General features: G+C 33.9%; 1 protein-coding gene across 1 annotated transcript in view; it reads left to right on the plus strand.

Moving 5' to 3' along the window:
• The window catches only part of LOC145260504 (U3 small nucleolar RNA-associated protein 25 homolog), a 62,601-nt gene that overhangs the window by 34,240 nt on the left and 3,284 nt on the right, over positions 1-25,077 (plus strand). Inside the window, exons 10-19 of the mRNA XM_080118620.1 lie at positions 2,671-2,848; positions 5,351-5,429; positions 7,841-7,997; positions 9,358-9,454; positions 10,531-10,616; positions 10,832-10,914; positions 13,413-13,489; positions 13,671-13,742; positions 16,206-16,333; positions 18,383-18,481. Coding sequence (XP_079974746.1) covers positions 2,671-2,848; positions 5,351-5,429; positions 7,841-7,997; positions 9,358-9,454; positions 10,531-10,616; positions 10,832-10,914; positions 13,413-13,489; positions 13,671-13,742; positions 16,206-16,333; positions 18,383-18,481 — 1,056 coding nt within the window. The remainder of the gene's footprint in view (positions 1-2,670; positions 2,849-5,350; positions 5,430-7,840; positions 7,998-9,357; positions 9,455-10,530; positions 10,617-10,831; positions 10,915-13,412; positions 13,490-13,670; positions 13,743-16,205; positions 16,334-18,382; positions 18,482-25,077) is intronic.

Here is a 25,077-nt window from a genome sequence, read left to right on the forward strand (position 1 = left end):
CTAACCTAGTCTGTCAATCTGTTCCACAAATCCAAAAACTTTATCATGAAAAGTCTCCAGAAAAAATATACAATGAAACCCAGAACTCCAGCTTCCAACATAAACCCCCACTACCATGTTGTCTTTTCCAATATCAGGGGTCTACGTTCCAATCTTCCAGAGGTTGAAATCCAATTACAGGAGATTAGACCAGACTTTTTATTTTTAAGTGAAACTGGCATTGGGCAGACTATTTCCCTAAGAGAGTTCGTAATTAAGGGATACTCTAACTTAACTTCCAAATCTGGCCCCCAAGATCGCATGGGCATGGAATATGTGCCTACATTAAAGATGGCTTTCTATGTGGTAGGGACATCTCCAGAGAAACCCTAATTTACCCTATATGTGCTTCCAGGTTGCAATTGCTCATACCACTGCATTTATATTTGCCCTCTATTGCCCCCACAACAGCAAAGTTACTATCTTTAAGAGCATATCTGAGAAAATTGACCACATTCTGTCTGCTCATCCTTCGGCTAACATTCACATCTGGAGACTTCAATATTCACAGTGTGGATTGGTTAACCCACTCAAACAAGACAGATGATGAGGGGAGGTTCTGTCACAATTTCTCCTTTACTCACAACTTAACCTGAGCTATGTTTATCTCCCGTTCTGTCTCCACTGGGATCTTCCGACCACTCGGTTGTATATATATAAAAACAAAATGTAATAAGTCCTTAGACATACCTCTCTATCGTACAGAATATCGATACTCTATGACTGATTGGGATAGCTTCTGTACATTTATATCAGATCTACCTCTGTGTTCCATGTTTAAAAAGAAACAAATCTATATGCACATACATAAATATATATAGAAAGAGGTCTGTGTTTACTATAACCTTTTTATGCAAATGTTACAGAAGTATAAATCATGTGGAATATTTGCATGAATATAATTACACGTAATGATTGACTAAAGATGATCATCTCCTAAGAGAACTGAAAAAACTAATAAGGCATTAATTATTGTTTAAAATATTATGCAAATTAGCTAGATCGTTAGCAGATGAATGCAATTCCATGACCTGTATATAACAAAGTTGTATTTTCTTTTTAAATAAATAGAAAAAAGGGTTTTTAATATGAATATCAATACACAAATCAACCCAAATTTATAGGAGCGTAGATAGATTATTTTTTTTATTATTATTATACATATAAGTAAAGCAATTTATTATCACTTTGTGTTTGTGGTGTGCACAGACACATATGTCAATTAGATTATGATGAAAAATAAAAGTATCACTTTTCTCTAAATGCTATTAGAGACATTAAGAAATATTGAATCAGTTAAAAGTGAGAGAAATATATAAATAGCTAAGACGAAGATTGGTTACATGTTAATCATAAATTACAGTTAATTAGAACTATTGAAAAGTTGTTTTTTTTTTTTTCCAAACATAACTCAATCCCAGTACTAAGATATATCTTAACATTTTGTGTTATTAAAGTATATAGGAAAGGAAAAATCAGAGGTAAACAGTCATTGATTAACTTACATTTAGTATAATAGATACGCAACAGCTATCATCATCATAGTCTGGAAAATTAAATAAACAAATTTGTAATTTAATTAAAAAAATTTGGTGCTTCTTCATTATGAGAGTGAAAATCGAAATGTTGAATTTCAAGTAAAACTAATCATATCTACTTAATTGTCATGTAACAATAATGAACATATTCAAAACTTACAAAAAACAATAACTTACAAAATTAATTTTTAATGAAAATAATTTTCAAAGAAAATTAGCGAAAATTGAGTTTTGCTAAAAGAAAAATAAATAAACCTGAGAGTTCAAATCATAATAAGGGAGGTAATTATTTTCTGAAAACTTTCAAAATCTTAGGTCAATTTAGCAAAACTCAACTTTTGCTAATTTTCTTTAAAAACTATTTTCATTAATAATTAATTTTTTACCTTATCATTTTTCCTAATTTTTGAATATGTTCATTACTGTGACACGACAATTAAGTAGATAACCATTGGTTTTACTTGAAATTCAATATTTCAATTTTTGAATTTTGCTCTATCTACATATTAATACGATAGTGTGTGTGTTATTCTGTATGTCACACTTGCATTATTTTTCTTCAGAGTGACTGTCATTAAATTATTATGACCTTCCATTTCTTGTAATAAAGAATTTTACCAAGAATTCTTCATAAGTTTTGGTTTTGATTATAGCGGAAGTAACTCTCTCTCTCTCTCTCTCTCTCTCTATATATATATATATATATATATATAATTTTTTTCTTCATAAGTTTTGGTTTCGGTTTCGATTTCGATTCAAGCTGATGCACCCAAGTTATATGAATATGATATAGTTTGTTTTTTTTTAAATCACATTATAATATATAAGAATTGATAGAAAATTGACTCTAATATAATATATACAAAATCTGCATAAATTTAAATATCATATTGAAGCGCATGCAGTTTTAACAAAAGAGCTACAATAATATCAGTGTATCTCCCTTTACGCTGAACATCTACAGAATGCCAACATCAATATATTACATATGAAAGAGTCTCATGTGGAATTTCCACAGGTCCCACTAGTTAATCTTAATATTTGATTTAAGTTTTCTATTTAATTCTTGTCTAAACAATTTTTTGTGTTTCAGGAGTCGAACTCGTGTCCTTAACCATGACATTAAGTTAAAAGCCATTGAAGATAAAGGCGGTACGGAAGAATTTCTTGATCAAGGTTTAACGAGACCCAAAGTATTGATTATCGTACCATTCCGCGAAACAGCCAAACGTCTTGTATCAAATTTCATCAAGCTTTTAGGCAGCGGCGAAGTAAGTTTTATATCTCTTTCTCTGATTATTATTGTTGTTAATTTAAAACATTTTTTTTTTATCAGTCGGTCTGTCAGGTTTCAGTTTAGTTTGACACAGTCAGTTTTGAATGGACGCATCTTAAAGATATATCTTGTTTTGTTTTGTTTTTTCATTCTTTGAAACTGGTTTCAGAAAGTGAACAGATCACCTCCACATTTGGTTTAACATCTATTTTACATGTTGGCATATGTTGAACGGCTTTTTTATTTTTATTGTATTTGTAACAAGCAAAAGTTATCAGTGTATTTCTCACTCTGCGTGTTATTGAAGGAAATGTCAGGTCACATATCACATGAACACTTACATCAAGTCTGTTGCCAAGATCGCTGGGAAGATGGTGGGATCCTTCTACCGCTCCAAAAGATATCTCACTACTGATGCAATTCTCTATCTGTATAAAAGCCAAGTACGTCCAAGGATGGAGTACTGCTGCCACATCTGGGCAGGAGCTGCTAAAAACAGCCTATCCTGCTTTGACAGAGTACAAAATAGACTTCGTGGCTTAGTGGGGGATGCCCTTTTCTCTTCCCTACAACCTCTCTCCCACAGAAGAGACATTGCGAGCCTGTCTTTGTTTTATCGTTATTTTTATGGCAAGTGCTCATCTGAGCTCCAATCTCTGGTCTCCCCTCGTCAATCTTTCACGATAAACACCCGTCTAGTTGAAACCACTGTCATTAATTTTCCCCACTCTTTATCTGTGCCTAAATCAAAGAGTAGATTCCATGAGCAAAGCTTCTTTCTTAGAAGTGCACGACTGTGGAACTCTCTTCCGTTTGCCTGTTTCCCACCTGACTACAACTTGGATGTCTTCAAGTCCAACATAAACAAATTCCTGACAAATCGCCCCCTTAAGTAAGACACATTATCAAATCTCTAATACTAACGATTACTACGATACTATCCCATTGATTACTGTACACACAATAACCCTTATCCCTGAGTGGCTTCTGGGCCTTGATAAGCGGTGACCTCCATGAAAAAAAAAAAAAAAATCATTGTATTGGGCGGATTGCCTGGACCAAATTGACTCTTTCCTTCCACTCGTCTCTATCTTCAATTTCTTACCCGTGATCTAATGCTGGTTAACCGGCTCCACATGAAAGCTATCCCCATCGCAGGTCACCCAAATGTGACCCATGCTCGTCCTTCGCGGGGGATCCTTCGTAAAGTATCTCAGCATAGTAGAACCCGTTGATCAATTTGGTCGGAGTCGATTTCACCTTCGGGTTAATATGCCGCTGTTTTATCGATCTGTCACGCTGGAAGTGAATCAATCCCATGCACACAAAAGGAAGACACTCGGTTATTTATTCTACTGGTTAATTCAAGATAGATGTACACAATATATACTTATATACAATTGTCCGTATTTTACCAGACTCCACTAAGCCAAAAAGTAACAATGGATTGATTCTCCTCTCTCGAGATTGCGGTGGAAGGATGCAGGGAAGAGAGGAGGGGGCGACGACCCTTCGATGGTATCTGATTCTCTCAAAATCTCAGCTCGATCTGCCAGTTTTCAGCATGGGGACTCGTTTATGTAGTGAGGTGACGGGGTGGGTCGAGGCCACTTCCTGGACCAATCGCAACTAATTACGTCACCTCAGGGTAAGCCCCATCTTCCTCAGTTTGCGCCTGCAATTGTAGGTTCATTTCTCATGATCGAAAGGTTAATCCCGTGACTTCTCTGATCTAGCAACTGCACTCAAGGCCAAACAACCCTGAGTCATCACTCGTTGGCATCGGAAACGAAATTGTTTTGTTATGTCTCTCAAGGTGACATCAAATTGTCGTTTTCACCAAAACAATAAAATTTATAACTCAAATCTTTTTTACAGCAAAGTTTGGTTGCTGTTGCCTGGGCATACAACAATACTTAACAAATAAAACAATCATACCTGCCTGGCATTCTCCAGTGTTTTGGGAATCTCAGTCTCCCCCAGTGGGGAGCCCAATCGCTCCCAAGGACGGTCACGTCACAGATCTGTAAGTTGTAAACCAGTGTCTTCTGTCAATAATTTTGTGTATGTCCTGACAGGTCATCCTACTTTAGCAGTTTCGTGTTTAAGATCCCATAGTACCATACCACTTACGACATTATCTTCTGTAGCAATGTCCGGCATATCACGTTCTTCTCTTATTACTGAAGATATCCTGAACAACTGACCATACAGATGGCTAATGCTTGGAGCATTGTAGTGTAAGTTCCATTCAAATTGATTGAAAATCACTCTTTAAATGACATAATTAATGGGATAGTTAGAATCAAATATCACTTTGTCAGATATATTGCTATTTAGGTCCAACATGAAAAATTCAACAAGATAACTGTCAGATATGCTGAGGACAACTGGTCTAACTTCTAACAAAGACTAAAATGGCTTCCATTTTTAATACATTTCTTTTCAGCCACCATTTTTCTCATTGTCTTCAAATAACAGTATTTTCTTTTTATAGACGCAGACAGATAGCAAGAAACGATTTTTTAATGAATTCAGTCTACAGGAGGAGGAAGTGATTAATGAAAAGAAACCTGGTATGTTGAATAAGATCTTCAACTGAATCCTTTGATCTCCCCTTCATCTTTCCTCACTGGATGTTTGACCTAATTATGAACAATTCATTTTTTTTTTTTTTTTTTTTCATCCCCCCGCTCTGTCTCATTGTTTTCCTGTTTATTGCTTTGTCTGGTTTAAAAGTGTGTATATGATGTTTGTATATCAGGTTGATGCAAAGGTTTTTGTTGATTTAAAATTTTGCTCCAAAAATGAAAAATTGTGTTTTTAAAAATAATCCTAATAAAAATAATAACGACCTTTGCTCTCTATGACTTGATTCCATCTGTCAACGAGCTTATAAATGCCTCATTTGTAAAATTCATTCAGTTTTGATGTGAAATATGAATCCATCACATGTTCAATCTCCTTGTGATAACCTAAAGCCATCTAAATGGTTTTGTAATCTGAGGAAGCTAGGTCAAAAGAATAGACAGGATGAGGCAAGATTTATCAACAGAATTCTCCAAGGACATATTTGATCAGTAGTGTTGTGTGAGGACAAGCATTATCATGATGGAAGATGACTCTTTTCTCTTGACTAAAATATTGCAGAAAAATATGAGTGATACTTTAATAATCTGAAAGAAAATTGGGAATAGCAGGCTCTGTATGTGCTCTCCGCTTATCTCAGCATTGTTTCAGTCATCCTGAACCTCCACTAGCTTGGTATTTAACAACGCTGACGAGAGGTGTGGTTGAATATTGCACAACTCTTGTCACAAAAATTCCATGACCACCCACCCTTACAGTGAGTATCCATTGTCTTTGACATTGAGTGGAGGTGTTTTATGTAAAAGTGCTCAATAATAAATAGTTAGATATACTGTTTTTATTTATTTGTATAAAAAAATTTAAATTATTGCACTAGTCATGACAAGGTTTCAGTCAATAGTTATAAATAACTAAAGATCTCTTCGGGCAATAATAATTTTTCACTTTAAAAGTTCAATTTGTAGTGAAATATTATAGCTATTTATAACTATCAAACAAAACATTATCATAACTCTTCTCCCCTGTGCATGTACTTTTTTTTTTTTTAATTACATTTTTCCTTTTGTCATTAAAAAGGTTTTTGGTTTTATTTTATTTTAGAATTATTGAAATTAGTTTTATTTGTTTTTTTATTAAAATTTAAAATCCTTTTCAGTAATGAAGTATTTAATAAAGACTAATTGTGCTAGTTTTATCTGTATATTTTGTTTATTTTATCATATCCTTTTTAATACTGTCCTTTTCTTCTATTTTATTTGGATAAATTGCATCACAATAGAAAGAACAAGAAAAGTGAAGGAACTGATTTGCTTTGTCACCGCTTCTGGTAATGCTACACTGGAAGTTAGGAAGTATGTTAGCTGACTATAACCTTATAATTATGTTATAATCTTGGTCTGATGAAAGTGTGGTTTGATGAAAGTTTCATATAATATGATATTTCAGAAACAGTATCCTTCATCAGATATGTGTTCAACTTTAACTCAAAGTTAGTGAAAGCTATTTGGCAAAAATTAAAATGAAACTTTTTATTTTAATTTTGCTTCAATCAACTGTTTTTCAAACTTATTTTTGTAGGGTCAATATCAATATTTTTAATTTATTTTTTATTATGTATATTTATAAATATAAAAATTTCATTTTAAATTTAATTCTCTACATTCTGTCTAGCTAAATCAGTTGGTTTAATTTATCTAGTCTAAGGTAGACAACTAATCTGAGAAGAGTTATTGTGGGAATACTAATTTCCTGGTCAGTTTAACTTAATTACTTTAATATGTATGTATGTATATGTAATGTTTAATAGGTTGTGTGTACCAAGAACTCATTTTGATGAAAGCGTATACCTACAAGAAATAATTATAAAATGTACTAAAAGGTTATTTGAATAAAAATTATGAACCTGACACAGCCATCTGCTGTGAAAAAGCAACAAACTTAATCAGTTATCAAAAAGAAAAGTTAAAAGTATGATGTTTGAAAGATCATTTTCAGCAAAAGGTTACACAGGTGTAATCAAGATCAGGTCAATCCAGTGGGAATGAATAAAATGCTTTTGATTGACAATATTGTCCCAAGGAGGCATTTGAGGTGGGCACAAATGTTTATATAGTAACAACCAAAAAAGATATTGTTATTTGACAATTTAAGCCAGAGAAGAATCAACCTGTTGAATTCCAGTGTGTGCATCTCCCTTCTAACAACCGACCATCCATAATCGTCACCGACAATAAAGATATATTATTATAATTTTATATATCCTTTGTAACATATCAGAAATACAACAAGTATGCTTCAAATCAACAAAATTAAATTACTATATGACAGAATTTTGTATTTGAAATGATAACTCTTTAATATATTGTTACGTTTTGTTTTCTGTTCATTTTAATTGCAGAGGATTACAAAAAAATATTCACTGGAAACACAGACGACCATTTTCGTATTGGCCTCAGTTTATCCAGAAGAAGATTTAAACTTTATACCAAGTTTTATTCTTCCGATATCATCATTGCGTCTCCTCTTGGTTTAAGGACTGTCATTGGTGCAGAGCAGTGAGTAGTATTTTCATTTTTGATGTTTCGATATTTATGTTGGATATTCAGAGCAAGTCCAGAGTTCAACCTAATTAAAAAAAAAAAAAAAAAAATACAGAAAAATCTTTATGATGTACGAAATATTCACAGAATGAAAATGTCATGTTCCAAAACTCACATAAATTGCTCAAGTAGTTTTATATATATATACATATATATATATATATATATATATAATTTTATTTATTTATTTATTTATTTATTTTTTTTTTTTTTTTTGCAGACTATTATCCTCATCTTCATAGTTGTTATTGCTTCACCACGTTTTGGCCAACTCATCCTCTGGCCTTAAAGGGTTGCGTTGGCCAAAACATGAAGCAACTATGAAGATGAGGATAATAATCTGGAAAAAAAAAAAATTAATATATAATACCATTCATTATGGACGACCAGATAAGAGCACAAAATTGAATTTATAAGATAATAAGATCCAACCTTGATTTACCCATGAGTCTCTGCAGTATCAAGTGAGCATTGCCTGAAGACTGAAGTTTCAATCCTACTCAAAGCCAGCCAGAGAGTTAATTGGCCAAAAACGTGGTGAGATAACAACTCTGGAAGGCAGTAATTACTGGAAATACAGTTACAGGACTCCACATTCTTGCCCCATTGCGGTTAACTACCTGAACAATGCAAGAGGATGAGTTGGCCAAAATGTGGTAACACAACACCTATGAAGATAAGGATATTAATCTGCAACAAAATGAATACACATGAGTTTTGTTTGTTTTTTGTTTTTTTTTACTAAAAAAAATTAAATTTTATGAGGAAGCGAAGCATTGTTTTAATAGCTAAAGCGACTCTTATAATCAAGATCAAAGTCATGTAATGGTTACAATTTACTCTTAAATCTAAAAATCATTAAAAAATATGATTTTCTATATAAAAAAAAATCTTGGTTGAGAGCATGACTTTTGGGCATTCATTCTTTTTGTGAACTTTGAAATTTTAGGTAAATATTCCAATAAGATTATTTCTACATTGTTGGTGGTGTCTCGTTTGCATAGCTTCCACTTCCATAGAGACACTGGTAAAAACCTTTGTTTCTCTCAGCTCAAAAACAAATCATTTGTCATTGTTCGACTCCTGTTTTGTTTACTGTTTGACCTATTGCCCTCTTACGTCACCCATCTTTCATTCATCATTTGAAAACGATTCTGTTTTACAAATCTGGGTTATCATACACTCAGTGTGACCCTTGTCAAAATTCACACTAATTTAATCGCTGTTGATATAGGGTGCCTAATATGTAACATTTGTGTAAGTTATTTGCATAAATTATTCTAATCTCATTTTCATTTTTTGTTTTTTATTCTAGTGATACAAAAAAAGATTATGACTTTTTATCTTCCATTGAAATCTTGATACTCGACCAAACGGACATTTTCCTTATGCAAAACTGGGACCATTTAATAGTAAGTACAAATCAAACCACCATCTTTCTTTTTTCCTTTTCTTTTTTCTTTTTCTTTTTTCCTTTTCCTTTTCTTTTTCTTTTTTCCTTTTCCTTTTCTTTTTCTTTTTTCCTTTTCCCTTTTTTTCCTTTTCCCTTTTTTTTTTCCTTTGATCTTTTACCCTTTTTTTCTTCCTTTTGTTCTTTTTTTCTTTTTTCTCCTACCATTGAGTTGCCACTTATCAACGTTTCAGAAACAGTGTATAATCCACCATGTTCCCTCCACCTTGCACCAACAGATTTCCATCTCTTTAGAAGTTTGGAAAATCATTTGAGAATAACTCAAAGAAATTAGTTATTTTCATTTTTCTGTTAAAAACTTATGGAATTTTATGAGCATGATGGAGACTACATTAAAGATTGAATAATTGTCACTTCCATATGTCTCCCGTGAAAGTTAATTCCCTCATATGACAACATTCTACTTAGGCATATTTTAATCTGGATGAATCCTTTTTATCCAACTCCTCATATTTCATCTTATATACTGGATCTCGGAAACGTGCAGACACATCTAAAAACACTAGAGACATCTAGAGGACAATAGCACAACTGTTGTGTTCATAAATATTAAGAAAATTCATTTATACTAAACAATGGAGGCAATGGACCAATGAGAAAGCAAATTTGCCATAATGTGTATTATTTAATTGTTATTCCTTATTGAAAGGAACTAAGCTCTGATCTTTGATTGAATTAGGATCAATAAAGATCCCATACTTCCAATACTTTTATTGTCATCAAAATTGGTAAAATTGCCCATTCTTTATTCAAATATATTGATTGCCTGCTCTAGTCGGGAACCCACATGGTTCACCAGGAGGAAGCTTCACATACCTTCTCACAGTGACTTAGTGCATAATACATTGTAGTTTACATTGCACTGTCATGAATTTATGGCTGATTTTCTAAAATCGTTATTATATAATGACTTCAATTAAAGTTTAAAATGCAAAAGTCAAGTATCATGGTTCAGTTGTGCTCTAAAGAGAAAGATAAATAGAAGTATATAATTTTCATTGATTTTTTTTTTTTCAGCAAGTAATGAGTCAAATGCATCTCCAACCGAAAGAATCTCATGGTTGTGATTTTTCAAGAATTCGACCTTGGTCGTTAAATGGATGGTAAGTTTCTAAATTGAAATTCCAGAACATTCTCATTCCATATATTTGCCCCACCCTTTTTTTTCCTATTCATTTTGCGATCAGTTTTTTATATATGCACCAGGTACAATGTAAAAACAATTTCTTCCTATAGCATATCTGCACCAGCTTGTTTGCTGAAATTTGATCTTGATCCAATTGACTTTGATATAATTCCCATTTTGTTTTTCTTTCAGGTCTAAGTATTATCGGCAGACTGTGATTCTGAGCAGCCTTTTCAGCCCTCCTATTACATCACTCTTCAACAAATATTGTTCCAGTATCCTTTTTGTTTTGCTAATTGAAACCTAAAAGTTGTTATTCCGGCAGCAATCCTATTAATGCATGGCTAAATCTATTTTATCACTTGAAGTTTTAGGTACTTCTTCTTTATTAGATCAAAATTCGAAAATCGAAATATTGAATTTCTCTCTTGTTTTCTTTCCCTCCACTGTGACATCACTTTGTGCACAGACTTGGTCATTTGCATATATGTCATGCGTCTGCTGCTAGCATCTCTGTTAGACTTTCACAAAATGCTCTCTGATGAACTTACTGCAATTGTAACCCCTGAAATTAAATACTCCCCTATCAACCTGGATATCAACAAAATTTCGCCTATTCACTGTAGAGGTACCCAGATGCCAAAATACTTTCTGCCCTAATAGCTTTTTTTCCTCTCGACTGCTTACCTTTTGAATTCCCTTTCTGTTCCTTGTTTTCCAACATACAGAAATTTAAATACAATTAGAGCAAGTATCTTGCTACACAACTTCCAACTTGGGATACCTCCTATAAATCTGGTTCCTAATCGTAGTAACCCCTTGTCTTTGATGGCAATATATGCCTTGTACAAAAATTTTTAAAAAAACTTTTTTAAATGGTGTAAACTAAACATGAGACTTTTTTTTTCAAGCCTCTGGCTCACGTAAGATATTGCATTTTGTGATTTAATGGCCAAAATTTATAATTTAAACTGGATAAGCGTTCATTCCTCACTGAAAAATAGCGCGCCTTTCTTTATTTAGAAAGTTTGTTTTGTTTTGTTTTTTTTGGGGGGGGGGTTTTATACTTTGATGTAATGAATATGAATACATCCGGTTTCTCTATACAAGAATGTGATTGGCTGGTGTAAGCCATAAATACGGACTGGTATTGCAGCCAAGGAGATACACCAAAAACCTAACACTTAAGTATATTATCAATTATGATCACAAACACCCGTTCATTAAGGTGACTTACTGGATTTTATTACTTGATTTCTGGCCAAGACCACTCAGCTACTTCAAACAAATATATCTTTTTTCACAACATACGATGTGTCTTCAATAAGTTTCCAAACTTTTTTCGTATAGGCACTTTTATTGATAGTACATACATGAAACTATAGTCCCCTTTGAAGTAATCTCCTCCGGCTGCAATGCACTTGTTGTACCGTTCCAACAACTTCTGGAAAGCTCCATGGAAGTCCTCTTGTATGAGCGTGTCGATGACCCTCGTCACAGTCGCTTTCATCTCCTCAATTGTCTCATAAGTGCAGCCTGTAAGGTTTTTCTTGAGCTTAGGGAATAACCAAAAGTCACAAGGAGCAAGTTCTGGACTTTTGGGAGTATGAGGAACTGTCTTGATGCCCATCTTGGTCAAAGAGTCTGTGACAAGGATGAAGTCGTGCATCCACGCAAATCTTTCGCATCTTCTGTTCCTCTCAAATAATTGTGTACAGTTTCCACACTGACATCAAACTGCACTTATTGTCTCTATACACACAACAATCCTTCTGATGTTCTGACTTCCTTACTCCTTCCACACCTCTTATCATCCCTCAGAGACTCTCTGCCTTCTTTGAATCTCTTATGCCACTCTAAAACTGATGCTTATTCATGCATGATGGTCTAAAAGCCGTCTAAAGCATTCCATACATTCCTGTAGCATTTTTTCCAAGTTTAAAACAATTTTATTGCATATCATTTTTCAACAATAATATACTGAATTTTTAAGAGTCTATAACAATTTTAAATGCCTGTACAAAAAAGTCTGGAAACTTATTGAAGGGATCTCGTATCACAGTTAAAAACAATAGTTGGATGGAAATTATACAAACCATGTGATTTCTAAACAAAGCTCTCTTTCTCTCTCTTACCGGGCAAGATTTCAATAGTGAAAAGTTGTGCTTTTCATGTTGTTCCTAAACTGGGCAAAGCAGGTGAAGGGTGGTCTGATGTAATGAGACGGACTACCTGCCAATCTCTCTCTCCTACATATATGAAGTCAGCATGTTTTTCTATTTCTGTCCTTATTGGAAAACCATTGTATGAGGTAAGTTTTATTAACAAACAAGAAGACCTGGTTTCACAACGACGATGATGATGATGATAACAAGAGCGGCGACATGGAATATTTTATTTACCTCATCTCAAGGAGATTAGAAACCAGGTCAGGCATCATTTAAAAAGCCAGTGCACTATTAGTGTGCTCTGGCCTACAAAAATATGCCTGAGCATCCCAATTGGCATTCTTTAGTTGCAGTGCCTCAGGCAAATAGCAATAAACCCCCTTAAAGAGAAGGTAAAGCTTGGGAGGGTGGACCTCTTCAAACTGAACAGAATTATACCTCAGCCTGACAGAACAAGCTCTCTCAAACTGAATGTTGAGAACATATGCTCATCTATGGATGAACAAAACTAACCCACAACACTAGGTATGATTTATATGCCCGATGTAATGCATAATATATACACTGTCTTTTCTTTTAATTCAAACTTCCTTAATTGTATCCATATTATGCTGGCAAACTTCAAGTACATCCTGCCCCGATTTCAGGTTCAATCTGTCAAGTTGCGCTCCAGTTACCATTGGTAAGTACTTTATTACATTATTTATATTAGTAATGGTAAACTTGCCTGTTTATGCTATGAAAACGAGTTGTAAAAAAAAACAAAATGTTAAATTTTTGTTAAATTTCACTTTTGATAACGTTATTTCTATGAGATTTTTTTCTTTTCATTTGTAATAAACAACTTTCTCTTGTAATTTCAGGTTTTCCATAAAATAGAATCCACAAGTTATACCAAATTGGCCGACGACCGATTTAACATGTTCATAAAAAAGGTGAGTTTTCATAAAATTTGCTATTTGCATCTGACATTAAAAAATTCAACAAGATAACTTTATGTATATGTGCGACCACTTTATGGATGTGTGATTGTTTTTGATGACTTACACATTCTTTTATTTCACTCATTTACTATGCTGGGGTGTTAATGTTTGGCACATCTTCAGATGGATTTTGAGGTTGCGGTTTTAAAGTCTGATAAAGTTGCTCCACAAACATCTCCATTCCTGGGATTATCAGCAAATAACCCTGGATATGTTTTTTCTCCCAAAAGTAATCTCATTCACTGAGGTACTTATTGTTCAAACAAAGAGACTATTTTTTGGGTGGTCTTTGCTGGTCAGAGATATTTTCAGCTCTCTGCACCCTTCCCTCTTCTTCTTGCCAAGCATTTATCATTGCAACATCTGCCATTCACTTGTGCTAGCAAAACATGCTGCACAGCACATTTTTATATTATTGACAACCTATCTTTGTCCTCCCCAAAGATACCTTAATATATATAACGACGAAGTTGTACAACCAACACCCCCATGTGTAATTTGTATACTGATAGGTTTTTTGAATTTTTTTCACTGGATTATTATTGATTCGACACTAATTAACCAGATTATGAAAAAAATTTGAAAAAAAAAAAAATCATTATTTCGACATTTAAAAGGGGTGCCTATTTTTTAGTTACAACGCTTTGGTAAATCGGTCACCCATTTTGTAACCAATAAAAATGCGGGAATATCAAAACCATGGAAAGTAAAAATAACATGAACCTACCGATTTGTAAGTCAGAAATATTTATTTTGTTTCTCAAAGAAAAAAAAATAGAATGAAAATGATTTTTTGGTCAATTTTTACGACGTGCCCCAGCGTATTATACTCCCCCCCCCATGTTAAGAATGGCTTTTGAGGTTGGGGAGGGTGTTTATTCCGAAAGCCATTTTTAATATGAGGAGGTTGGGGTGCTTATAATACACTGGGGGCACATTGTAAAAATTGGTCTTCTTCTTTTTATTACTTTTTTTAAAAATTTTTTGTTTTTATGAAAATAAAGTTTCGAGTTTTTGGGGGTTTTTTAACTTAGTTTTTGGTTGATGAAAAGTGAGTTTGTGGGGTTTTTTTTAATGATTTATTTGTTTTTATGAAAGGCGAGTTTATTGGTGTTTCACTGTTTCATTCAGTTTCTTCATTAATTCCCATCTTGGGTTTCCGGGGGTAATCATAATTTCTTTATTAGTACGTGTTCACAATGGAAAAAGCAAGCAAGAATAAAAACAAAACAAAAAGGAGCAATATGTTTGGACAATAATTCACTTCTTTAGAAAATAGAAAAAAAAATGGGTGACCGATTTACCAGAACGTTGTAACTAAAAAGTGAGCACCCCTCTCAAATGTTGAAATAATGATTTTTTTTTTCAAATTTTTTTTTCATAATCTGGTTAGTTAGTGTCCAATCAATAATAATCCAGGGGAAAAATTTAAAAAAAAATATAAGTATAGAAATTACGCAGGGGGTGATGGTTGTACAACTTCGCCTATATAACATATGTATGTATAATGCAACAAAAAAGATAATTCCTGTAGCAAAAGTAAAACACCTCATTGATTCACATTTTAACATTTTTTGGTGCACCTCTAAATGAATCTTGTCTCCGTCTCTTTTTCGTTTACATGTATAAATTTTGAATTCTTGACAATTCACAACCTGTCTTTGTCCTCCCCAAGGCTGCTTTTTTTTTTTTTTTTTTTCATAGGCATCACCACTTATCAAGGCCAAGAGACCACTCGAGGATAAGGGTTACCGAGTATGCAGTAGAAATTAGACAATATAGTAATCGTTAGTAATGAAAATTCGGTAAATTTGTTACCTTATATGGAACGGCTCATCAAAAACTTGTTTACATTAGACTTGAAGACAACCATATTGTAGTCAGCTGGAAAGCAGGAAAATGGAAGACAATTCCATAGATGTACAGTTCTAAGAAAGAAGCTTTGTTCATGGAATCTGCGTTTAGGTTTAGGAACAGATAAAAAGTGGGGAAATTAGTGATAGTGTTTTCTGCTAGACGAGTGTTTCTTGTGAAAGTTTGGCAAGGGGGGACCATAGATTGAAGCTCAGCCAAGCACTTGCCATGAAAATAACAATAAAGCAGAGACAAACTTGGAACATCTCTTCTGTGAGAAAGAGGTTGCAGGGAACAGAAAAGAACATCCCCTACGAGGCTACGAAGTCTATTTTGAACTCTGTCAAGGCAGGATAAGTCCTTTCTAGCAGCTCCTGCCCAAATGTGGCAACAGTACTCCATCCTTGGACATACCTGGTTCATATATAGATAGAGAATTGCATTAGCAGTGAGATATCTACTGGATCGATAGGAGGATCCCACCATTTTTCCAGCGGCCTTGGCAACGGAATTTTTTTCTTTTTTGCATTCATTTATTCATTTTTTTTTTTATTCTTGCAGATCCTGCCTAAATTCCAAGACAATTCTGCAATGCGTAGCACCATGGTGTTCATTCCATCCTATTTTGATTTTGTTCGAATCCGAAATCATTTTGATAGAAAGGAAATCAAATTCTTACAGATTAATGAGTAAGTAAACATCTGAGCATTTGTACATAAACTTTAAAGGCTAGGCATTTTGACGGTGGCTATGTTACTTGCTGCCTTAATAAAATGCGTTGGTTATGAGTTAGTTGTAAAAGAATCAATGAAATGTATCTTCGTTTATCCTGAGAATGATGCGGTTCTTGTCCAGAATTCCCTTTGTATTAAAAAACAAAAATGAAGAAAATTGATTATAAACTAGTTTTATTTTTATAAAGAAAATCCCTTTTAAACGATTAGGAGGAATTCATAGGTATTACAACATAACTCAATAATTCAAATGTGAGATTTATCTCCCTTTGCTTTTTTTTTTTTTTTTGTGTAGGTTTTGCTCAAAATGACAGGTATGACAATCCCTTTTCTGAGTAACTGAAGAACGGCTGCCTTTTCCACCATTTTGAAAACAATCTAAAATCACAAAGGGAGATTACTTAACACTAGTTCAAACTTCTGAGAATTACATTCTAATGACTATGTATTCCCTGTTAATCACTTAAATTTGATTTTCTTATTCAAAAAATAAAACTGCTTGATCAATTTATATAATTTTGGGAATATATTTTTGTTGGTACTTGTATAGTTTCACTTAATTTCATCAAGTAGTTTTTTTTTTACAGCGGAAAAACACGTTTTTATGAGAGCGCGTTGAAGGCGGCCATCTTGGGTTTAAAAAAAAATTTTGTTTGAATTTTAGAAATGCCAAAGGGAGATAACTCCAGTTAAAGCGCTGACACCCCTTCCCATCTTTTATACTAGCTTTTCTTCCTAAAAATCGAACATTTTGCTCGGTATCATAACAAATTGTTTTTTCGCTGTAAAAAAAAAAAAAAACTACTTGATGAAATTAAGTTAACTTTGTTCGATAACAGATACATACAATTTAAAGTTTTTTCGATATTTTCATTTTTTTAATGTCTTGACTAAACTGTACAAGTACCTTTTTGTTTAATCCAAGGTACATCATACAGATTTTTTTTGTTTTGTTTTTTTGATATAGATGGAAACCTGGACAAGAATCATTTTTTTTAAGTTGTTTTTTGTTTTGCTTTCCACATCATCATATTCCTATGAAAAAAATGGCAAAGATCTTGGTGAACGTCACTACTTACTCATTATTAAGTAAGATGATGATGATGATGCAAATGACGACAAAATTAAGTAAAAATCAGAAGAGGAGTCCTTAACATTTCCTCTGTCAAAATATCCATCATTTCTTTTTGTTTTTTAAATGGATTCAAACATATTTCTGCTTCCTGTTATTTTTTTTTTTTTTTTTTTTTTTTTTTTTTTACATGGGTGTCACCACTTATCAAGGCCCAGAGGCCACTCAAGGATAAGGGTTAATAGGTATACATTAGTCATTGTGATTTTAGCATAGTAAACAGTGGGAATTTTGTAACTAGGATTACTTAGGGGGACGATTCAATTAGAACTTGTTCACATTGGACTTTTTCTTTTTTTTTTTTTCATAGGTATCAACACATTATCAAGGCCAAGAGGCCACTCAAGGATAAGGGTTAAAGAGTGTACAGTAGAAATTGGACAATATAATAATCATTAGTAATGAAAATTTGTTAAATTTGATAACTTATATGGAACGGCTCATCAAGAACTTATTTACGTTAGACTTGAAGACAACCATATTGTAGTCAGCCGGAAAGCAGGAAAACGGAAGACAATTCCACAGGCGTGCAGTTCTAATAAAAAAGCTTTGTTCATGGAATCTACGTTTAGGTTTAGGCACAGATAAAGAGTGGGGGGAATTATTGATAGTGTTTACAGCTAGACGAGTGTTTCTTGTGAAAGTTTTGTTTTTCATCGCAAATGTGTGTGTGTGTGGGGGGGGGGGCTCTGTGTAGTGTAAATCACCAACCCATGACAGAGCGATGATCTCAGTTTTTGGTGTTTCTTCTTTACTTTGATTCTCATAGCATCTCACTGATTAACCTTTGAAATAATAACTTGCTAAAAAAATGAAAATGAGGAAATGTTTGATCTTTCGGTTACTCAACCATTTATTTTCTTTCCATTTAGATATTCAGATGTGAGTGAAGTTTCCAGAACCAGAAGCCAGTTCTTCCTTGGCAAAACCCCATTCCTTCTTTATACAGAGAGACGTCATTTCTACTTCCGGTAAGCATTTCTCTTACAATAAAACATAACACTTTTACTATCTACAAGTAAAACGTTTAAATAAGTCGGTTTTACTTTTTTTTCATTAAGTAAAAAAAGGAAAATTGTTTTTTTTTTTTAATTATTTCCTTGTTTCATGTTCCTGCCTTGATAGCATTCAAAATAGACGTCGTAGCTTCATAGGAGATGTCCTTTTTTTCTTCCCTGCAACCTCTATCTCACAGAAGAGATGTAGCAAGTTTGTCTTTGCTTTAATCGTTATTTTCATGGCAAGTGCTCGACTGAGTTCCAATCTATGGTCCCCCCTCGCCAAACTTTCACAAGAAATACTCGTCTAGCTGAAAACACTATCAATAATTCCCCCCACTATTTATCTGTGCCTAAACCTAAACGTAGATTCCATAAACAAAGCTTCTTTCTTAGAACTGCATGCCTGTGGAAATGTCTTCCGTTTTCCTGCTTTCCAGCTGACTACAATGTGGTTGTCTTCAAGTCCAATGTAAACAAGTTCTTGATGAGCCGTTCCCCTTAAGTTAACAAATTTACTGAATTTCCATTACTGACAATTACTATATTTTCCTATTGACTACTGTACACTCTTTAACCCTTATCCTTGAGTGGCCTCTGAGCCTTGATAAGTGGTGATGCCTATGTAAAAAAAAAAAAAAAAAGCTACAGTGGAAGTTTTCAAAAATCAAGGGACACCTTCCTAGGGGTTAACACTTGATCTCTATTTAAGCTACATAGATATTCAAGTATTCCATTGAACTTCTGGTGCTACCAGATCAGGCTGTCTATTGGCTTCCTGAGACAAAATGCACCTACATTGATTTTCTGTTTTTGTTTTCTATTCTCTTTTGTAAAACTTAATTATATTCTACAAAAACAACAACCCCCTTCCCCTCTCCTTTCCTTTTCCTTCCCTACTTACCAACCCCGTCGCCTCCCCCTTTTTTCCCCTGTTGGTAGGGCAATAGAATAAGCCGACTGCCCCCCTGCAGAGGGTAAAAATCCCTCAATGGGGCAACCAGTTAGCCGTTGGTTGCTACCCGTAATGCCTTAGAACGTGATCCTGGTGATTGAGCTAACCTAGACCTGGGTGCATAAAAGTCTAGGCACGGCAACACATTATTTCAGCCCTTACTTCGGCTAGACGGGCGGTCGGAGAAGCCCGATCCGACCAATCGGCCAGTCACACCAAGCCCTAGCACTTACACCCAAAGTACCAACTACCACAACAAAGAACGAAACTTAAAGGTACTCCCATCTTTTTTATTTTTTCTTCCCCCACTACAAAAAATAGGCAAACCAAGTAAGTGCTAGAAGGTGGTGGCAAGGGTCAATCAATTGGAAAGACCAGAACTCAACACTCCATCTGAGCAAATGTATTTTTGAGGACATATTGAACAGAAAATATAGTGCTTGAGAACTCCTTACCAAAAGAGTATATCCTCCACATAGCCCTGACATGGTCAAGGCGAATGGGTTTCCCCCTTACTATGCCCCAATTTTGGACTCCGAGATGGGTAGGGAGCGTGGTTGATGAAAAATAAATCCCAAAATCTATGGCTGATAAAAACAAATGCATCCTCCTCAAAACCCTTAAAAGAAACCATTCCTCTGACTCTAACCTCTCAAGCTCAGATGAAGAACAAAAATTCAAAACTAGAAAAACTGTTCCAACTATAGACAAACGAAACTTCCCACGATTCTTGGTTATTGAATTAATCGAAAATAAAAAAAATTGGAAATTTATCATGTTTCCTAATAGAAAAGACATTATCCACAAAAAGTAAACCAAAAATGATCAATAAAACAAAAGATGGAAATCTACTAGTTGAGATAATCAATCTTAGAGATGCTCAATCTCTACTTAAAATGAAGAACTTCCATGAGTACAAGTGCAAAGTCTTTCCCCATAAAACACTAAACATTTCAAAAGGAGTAATTCGAAGTTATGAACTATCGCTAGCAACTGAAGAAGAAATAAAAACCGAATTAGAAAAACAAGGAGTAATCAACCACATCTGTATAAACATAAAAAGAAACAATAAAATAATAACAACCAACACATACATATTAACGTTTAACAAATCAACAATACCTAAAGAAATAAAAATTGGCTACTTAAATGTAAGAGTAGACCAATATATCCCAGCCCCATTCAGATGTTTCCATTGCCAAAAATACGGACATCATAAAGAAGCCTGTAAAGGAATAAAAATATGTTGAAAATGTGGCAACAAAGAGTCTGACCACACCGAAGAAAAATGCATAAATGAGGTGAAATGCGCTAACTGCAAAGATCACCCGGTCTTCTCTAAAATATGCAAAACATATAAAAAAGAAAGAGAAATTATAGAAGTAAAGTAAAAAAAAAACACAACCTTTCCAGAAGCCAGAAAAATAGTTGAGACGTACATGAAAGACAACACATATGCTGAGACAACAAAAAAGACAGTTAAACCATGCCAACATAATGAAATACATGATCAATATAGGGAACTGATAAACAAACTGATTACATTAAATATTAAAGAATGGCCAGAATTTCAAAATAGCCTAAAAGAAAAATACTCAAATCTGGAAAACAAAATAGAAATAACAAATTCAAACAAAGAAAATAATATTCCATCCACAACAGAACCATTAAAAAAAATTATCACAGAAACCAACAAAACAACCACCAGAAATTAATAAAAACATAAGCAATGATAAAACAGCAAATAAAGAATGTTCCAGAAAAGAAGAAAACCAAACAAGACACTCAAAATAGATTCCAAATTCTAGAAAAAATGGAAACCGAAAACACCCTAGATAAAAAAAAAGAAACCAAACACAAGTAATCAAGAGGGAAAAAATGAACAAGAAGCCAAAACAGCAACCTCTCAAGCAAGATCCAGATTGACGTCCAGATCCAAACAAAAAACGAAAAAACCCAGCAAAACACTTCACCAAGGACACAAACTCTGACAAAAGATAAACCCTCTACTTCTAAAGAGATGGAAATAGAGGAAAACTAAACAGCCTTATGGATAGAAATAAAACACAACAAATTATCCAATGGAATTGTCGTGGAATAAGATTTAACTATAATGAACTTCTTATACTTATCTCACTCTCCAACCCAGCCATTGTCTGCTTACAAGAAACCTTCCTACAAAACAATAACTATTTCAAAACACCAAACTATGAACAATACAACCATTTCCATAACACAGGCCTTTGTGCTAATGGAGGTACCTCAATTCTTGTAAGGTATAGCATACCTCAAAGCAATTTCTCAGTCAAAACAAATCTCCAAGCAATTACAACTCAAGTCACATTACACAAAACAATCACAATCTGCTCAATATACCTCCGTCCTCATGAACCAATAAATGAAAATGAACTAGAAAATTTAATAAAACAACTACCTTCACCATTCATTCTCCTAGGAGACTTTAACTGCCACAGTACGTTATGGGGGTGCGAAGTCACAAACTCAAAAGGAAACAAAATTGAACAATTAATTAACAAAAATAACTTATGCCTTCTCAATCAAAAAAATCCCACATACTTAAATCCAACAAATGGATCAACTAGTGCCATTGATCTTACCATGTGTGATCCATCAAGCTTCTTGGATTATACATGGAGCACTTATGAAGAACCCTGTGGAAGTGATCACTTCCCTATTATAATCAATTACAGTAACTCCATCCAAAACCACATACCTAGGTGAAACACAAATAAAGCCAACTGGGCCGAATTTAAAGAACTTTGTTCACTGAAACTAACAGAACATCAAATCCAAGCAATAGAAGAATTCACGGAAGTACTCATAACAATAGCCAAAAAATGCATACTCAAAAATTCTCCTCCTGGAAAAAAAACAAACCATGGTTCAATCCAGAATGTAAAATGGCCATTAGACAGAGAAAGGCAGCCTTAAGAAAATTTAAAAAACAACCCACAACGAACAACTTAATAGAATACAAACACCAAAGAGCTAAAACCCGAAAAATAATTAAAGAATGCAAAAGATCCTGCTGGCAACAATTTGTCAACAAAATCAACATTACCACTAAACCCAAAACCGTCTGGGAAATGATTAGGAAAATAACTGGAAAATATAATTCGGATCCAATCAAACACCTTCTCACAAATAAACAGAAAATAACTGATAAAAAAGATATTGCTAACACACTAGCTAAAACCTTTGCCAAAAATTCATCATCAAAAAACTACAATAGACAATTTCAAATACTTAAGAAACATGAAGAAAAGTACAAAATAAACTTTAACTCCAAAAACCAAGAACCTTACAATGAAATCTTCTCACTCAATGAACTAGAAACTGCCATAGAAAAATCCCATAACTCAGCTGTAGGACCAGATGAAGTGCACTACAGCTTCCTTAAAGAAATTCCACCCGAATCATTAAAACTCCTTCTCAAAATTTATAATAAAATATGGGAAACAAAAGATTTCCCAACTTCATCGAAAAATGCAACAATAATACCAATACCCAAACTGGGAAAAGATACATCAAACTCAGAAAACTACAGATCAATAGCTCTCACAAGCTGCCTATGCAAAACGTTCGAAAGAATGATTAACTACCGTCTTATATGGTATCTAGATGACAACAAAATAATTTCTGAAATCCAGTGTGGATACCAAAAAAATCGAGTATGTATAGACCACATCACTAACCTCAAAAATTATATCAGAGAAGCTTTTATCACTAAGGAACATGTAACATCTGTTTTTTTTTTATCTTGAGAAAGCATATGAAACTACATGGAAACACGGTATCATAAAAGATCTCCACAACATCGGACTAAGAGGCAGACCTGAATTCATAAAAACTTCCTAACAGACAGATCTTTCCAAGTTCGCATAGACTCAACTTTATCAGACCCACAAAATCAAGAAGGAGTGCCCCAAGGCAGCATATTATCAACAACTATCTTTAACATAAAAATCAATAACATTATAAAAGAACTCTCTCCTGATATACATAGCTCCTTATATGTAGATGACTGCTCAATCAGCTACGGATCTAAATACACTCACACTATTGAAAGAAAACTACAACATAACATAAAATTAATAAATGGGCAACGAAAAATGGTTTCAAAAAATTACAACATAACATAAATAAAATTAATAAATGGGCAACTAAAAATGGTTTCAAATTCTCCAAAACTAAAACAAAATGCATCCATTTCTGTAACCAACGCAAACTCCACCCTGACCCAACCTTACAGATTGAAGGCGAAAAAATTCCATTCATAAATAAACACAAGCACCTGGGAATCATTTTTGACAAAAAACTAAATTTCATTCCACACATCAATCACACCAAAGCCAAATGTAATAAAGCATTACAACTCCTACGAATCATCGCCCATACAGATTGGGGAGCTGACAAGAACACACTACTCAAACTATATAGAGCATTAATTAGATCAAAAATAGATTATGGTAGCTTCATGTATCAATCCACCAGAAAGTCATATCTAAAAACCCTCAACACAATATGCCACTCCGGACTAAGATTAGCACTAGGAGCATTTTCAACCTCCCCTGTAGAAAGCCTGTATGCAGAAGCACATGAAACTCCCCCAATGCTTAGAAATCAAAACCTTGGTTTAAAATACTACACAAAACTTACAGCCAACCCCACAAACCCAGCACACAATAGCACTTTAAATCCAAACCGTAAACACCTTTTCGGCCAAAAAGAAAATGCAATCAAAACCTTTGGACTTAGAATAAAATCGATTTCCAAAGAAGCAAGTCTACCCATAACCAATATTCACAAAACTGTCCTACTCAAGACCCCTCCCTGGAAAATCGTATCCCCTAACATCGACCTAAGTTTAAGTAAATATGAAAAGAAACATACTCATCCAATAACTTATGATGATCTCGATAAAATCAAAGAAAAGTATCCAGATCACACACACATCTATACAGATGGGTTTAAACAAAATAACGCAACAGCCAGTGCAGCAATACTCAATAAATCAATCAAAAAACAATCAAACCTCCCAAAAGAAACCTCAATCTCCAGTGCTGAAATACATGCTCTAATCCTAGCTCTCAAACTCGCCTCCAATAACAAAAAAAAAACAAATTTATAATCCTTTCAGACTCCCAATCTACTCTAAAAGCGATTAAAAATAAAAAGATGGACAACCCCCTAATCGCAAAATTACTCCAAAAATTAACTGAACTAAACAGTAAAAAAGAAATCATTTTCTGCTGGATACCGAGCCATTCCGGTATTAAAGGTAATGAATTAGCAGATTCAGCAGCAAAAAACGCCTTAAATCTCCCAATCGATGCAAATTTTAAAATTCCATATATAGATCTAAAAAGATGTATCAACGTATATACAACAGAGAAATGGCAAACCTACTGGAATGAATACCATAACAACAAACTTCACGAAATCATGCCAAAAATCAAAAAACAAGAACAAAATACGAAACTAAACAGAAAAGAAGTCAAACTAACAAGAATAAAAATAGGCCATACTCACTTAACCCACTCATATCTCCTAAAAAAAAAAAAAAAAGAAAGCCAACCCATCTGTATACCTT

The sequence above is a fragment of the Euprymna scolopes genome, chromosome 36 (genome assembly GCF_053919585.1).
Source record: "Euprymna scolopes isolate OS-2025 chromosome 36, ASM5391958v1, whole genome shotgun sequence".
Lineage (NCBI taxonomy): Eukaryota > Metazoa > Mollusca > Cephalopoda > Sepiida > Sepiolidae > Euprymna > Euprymna scolopes.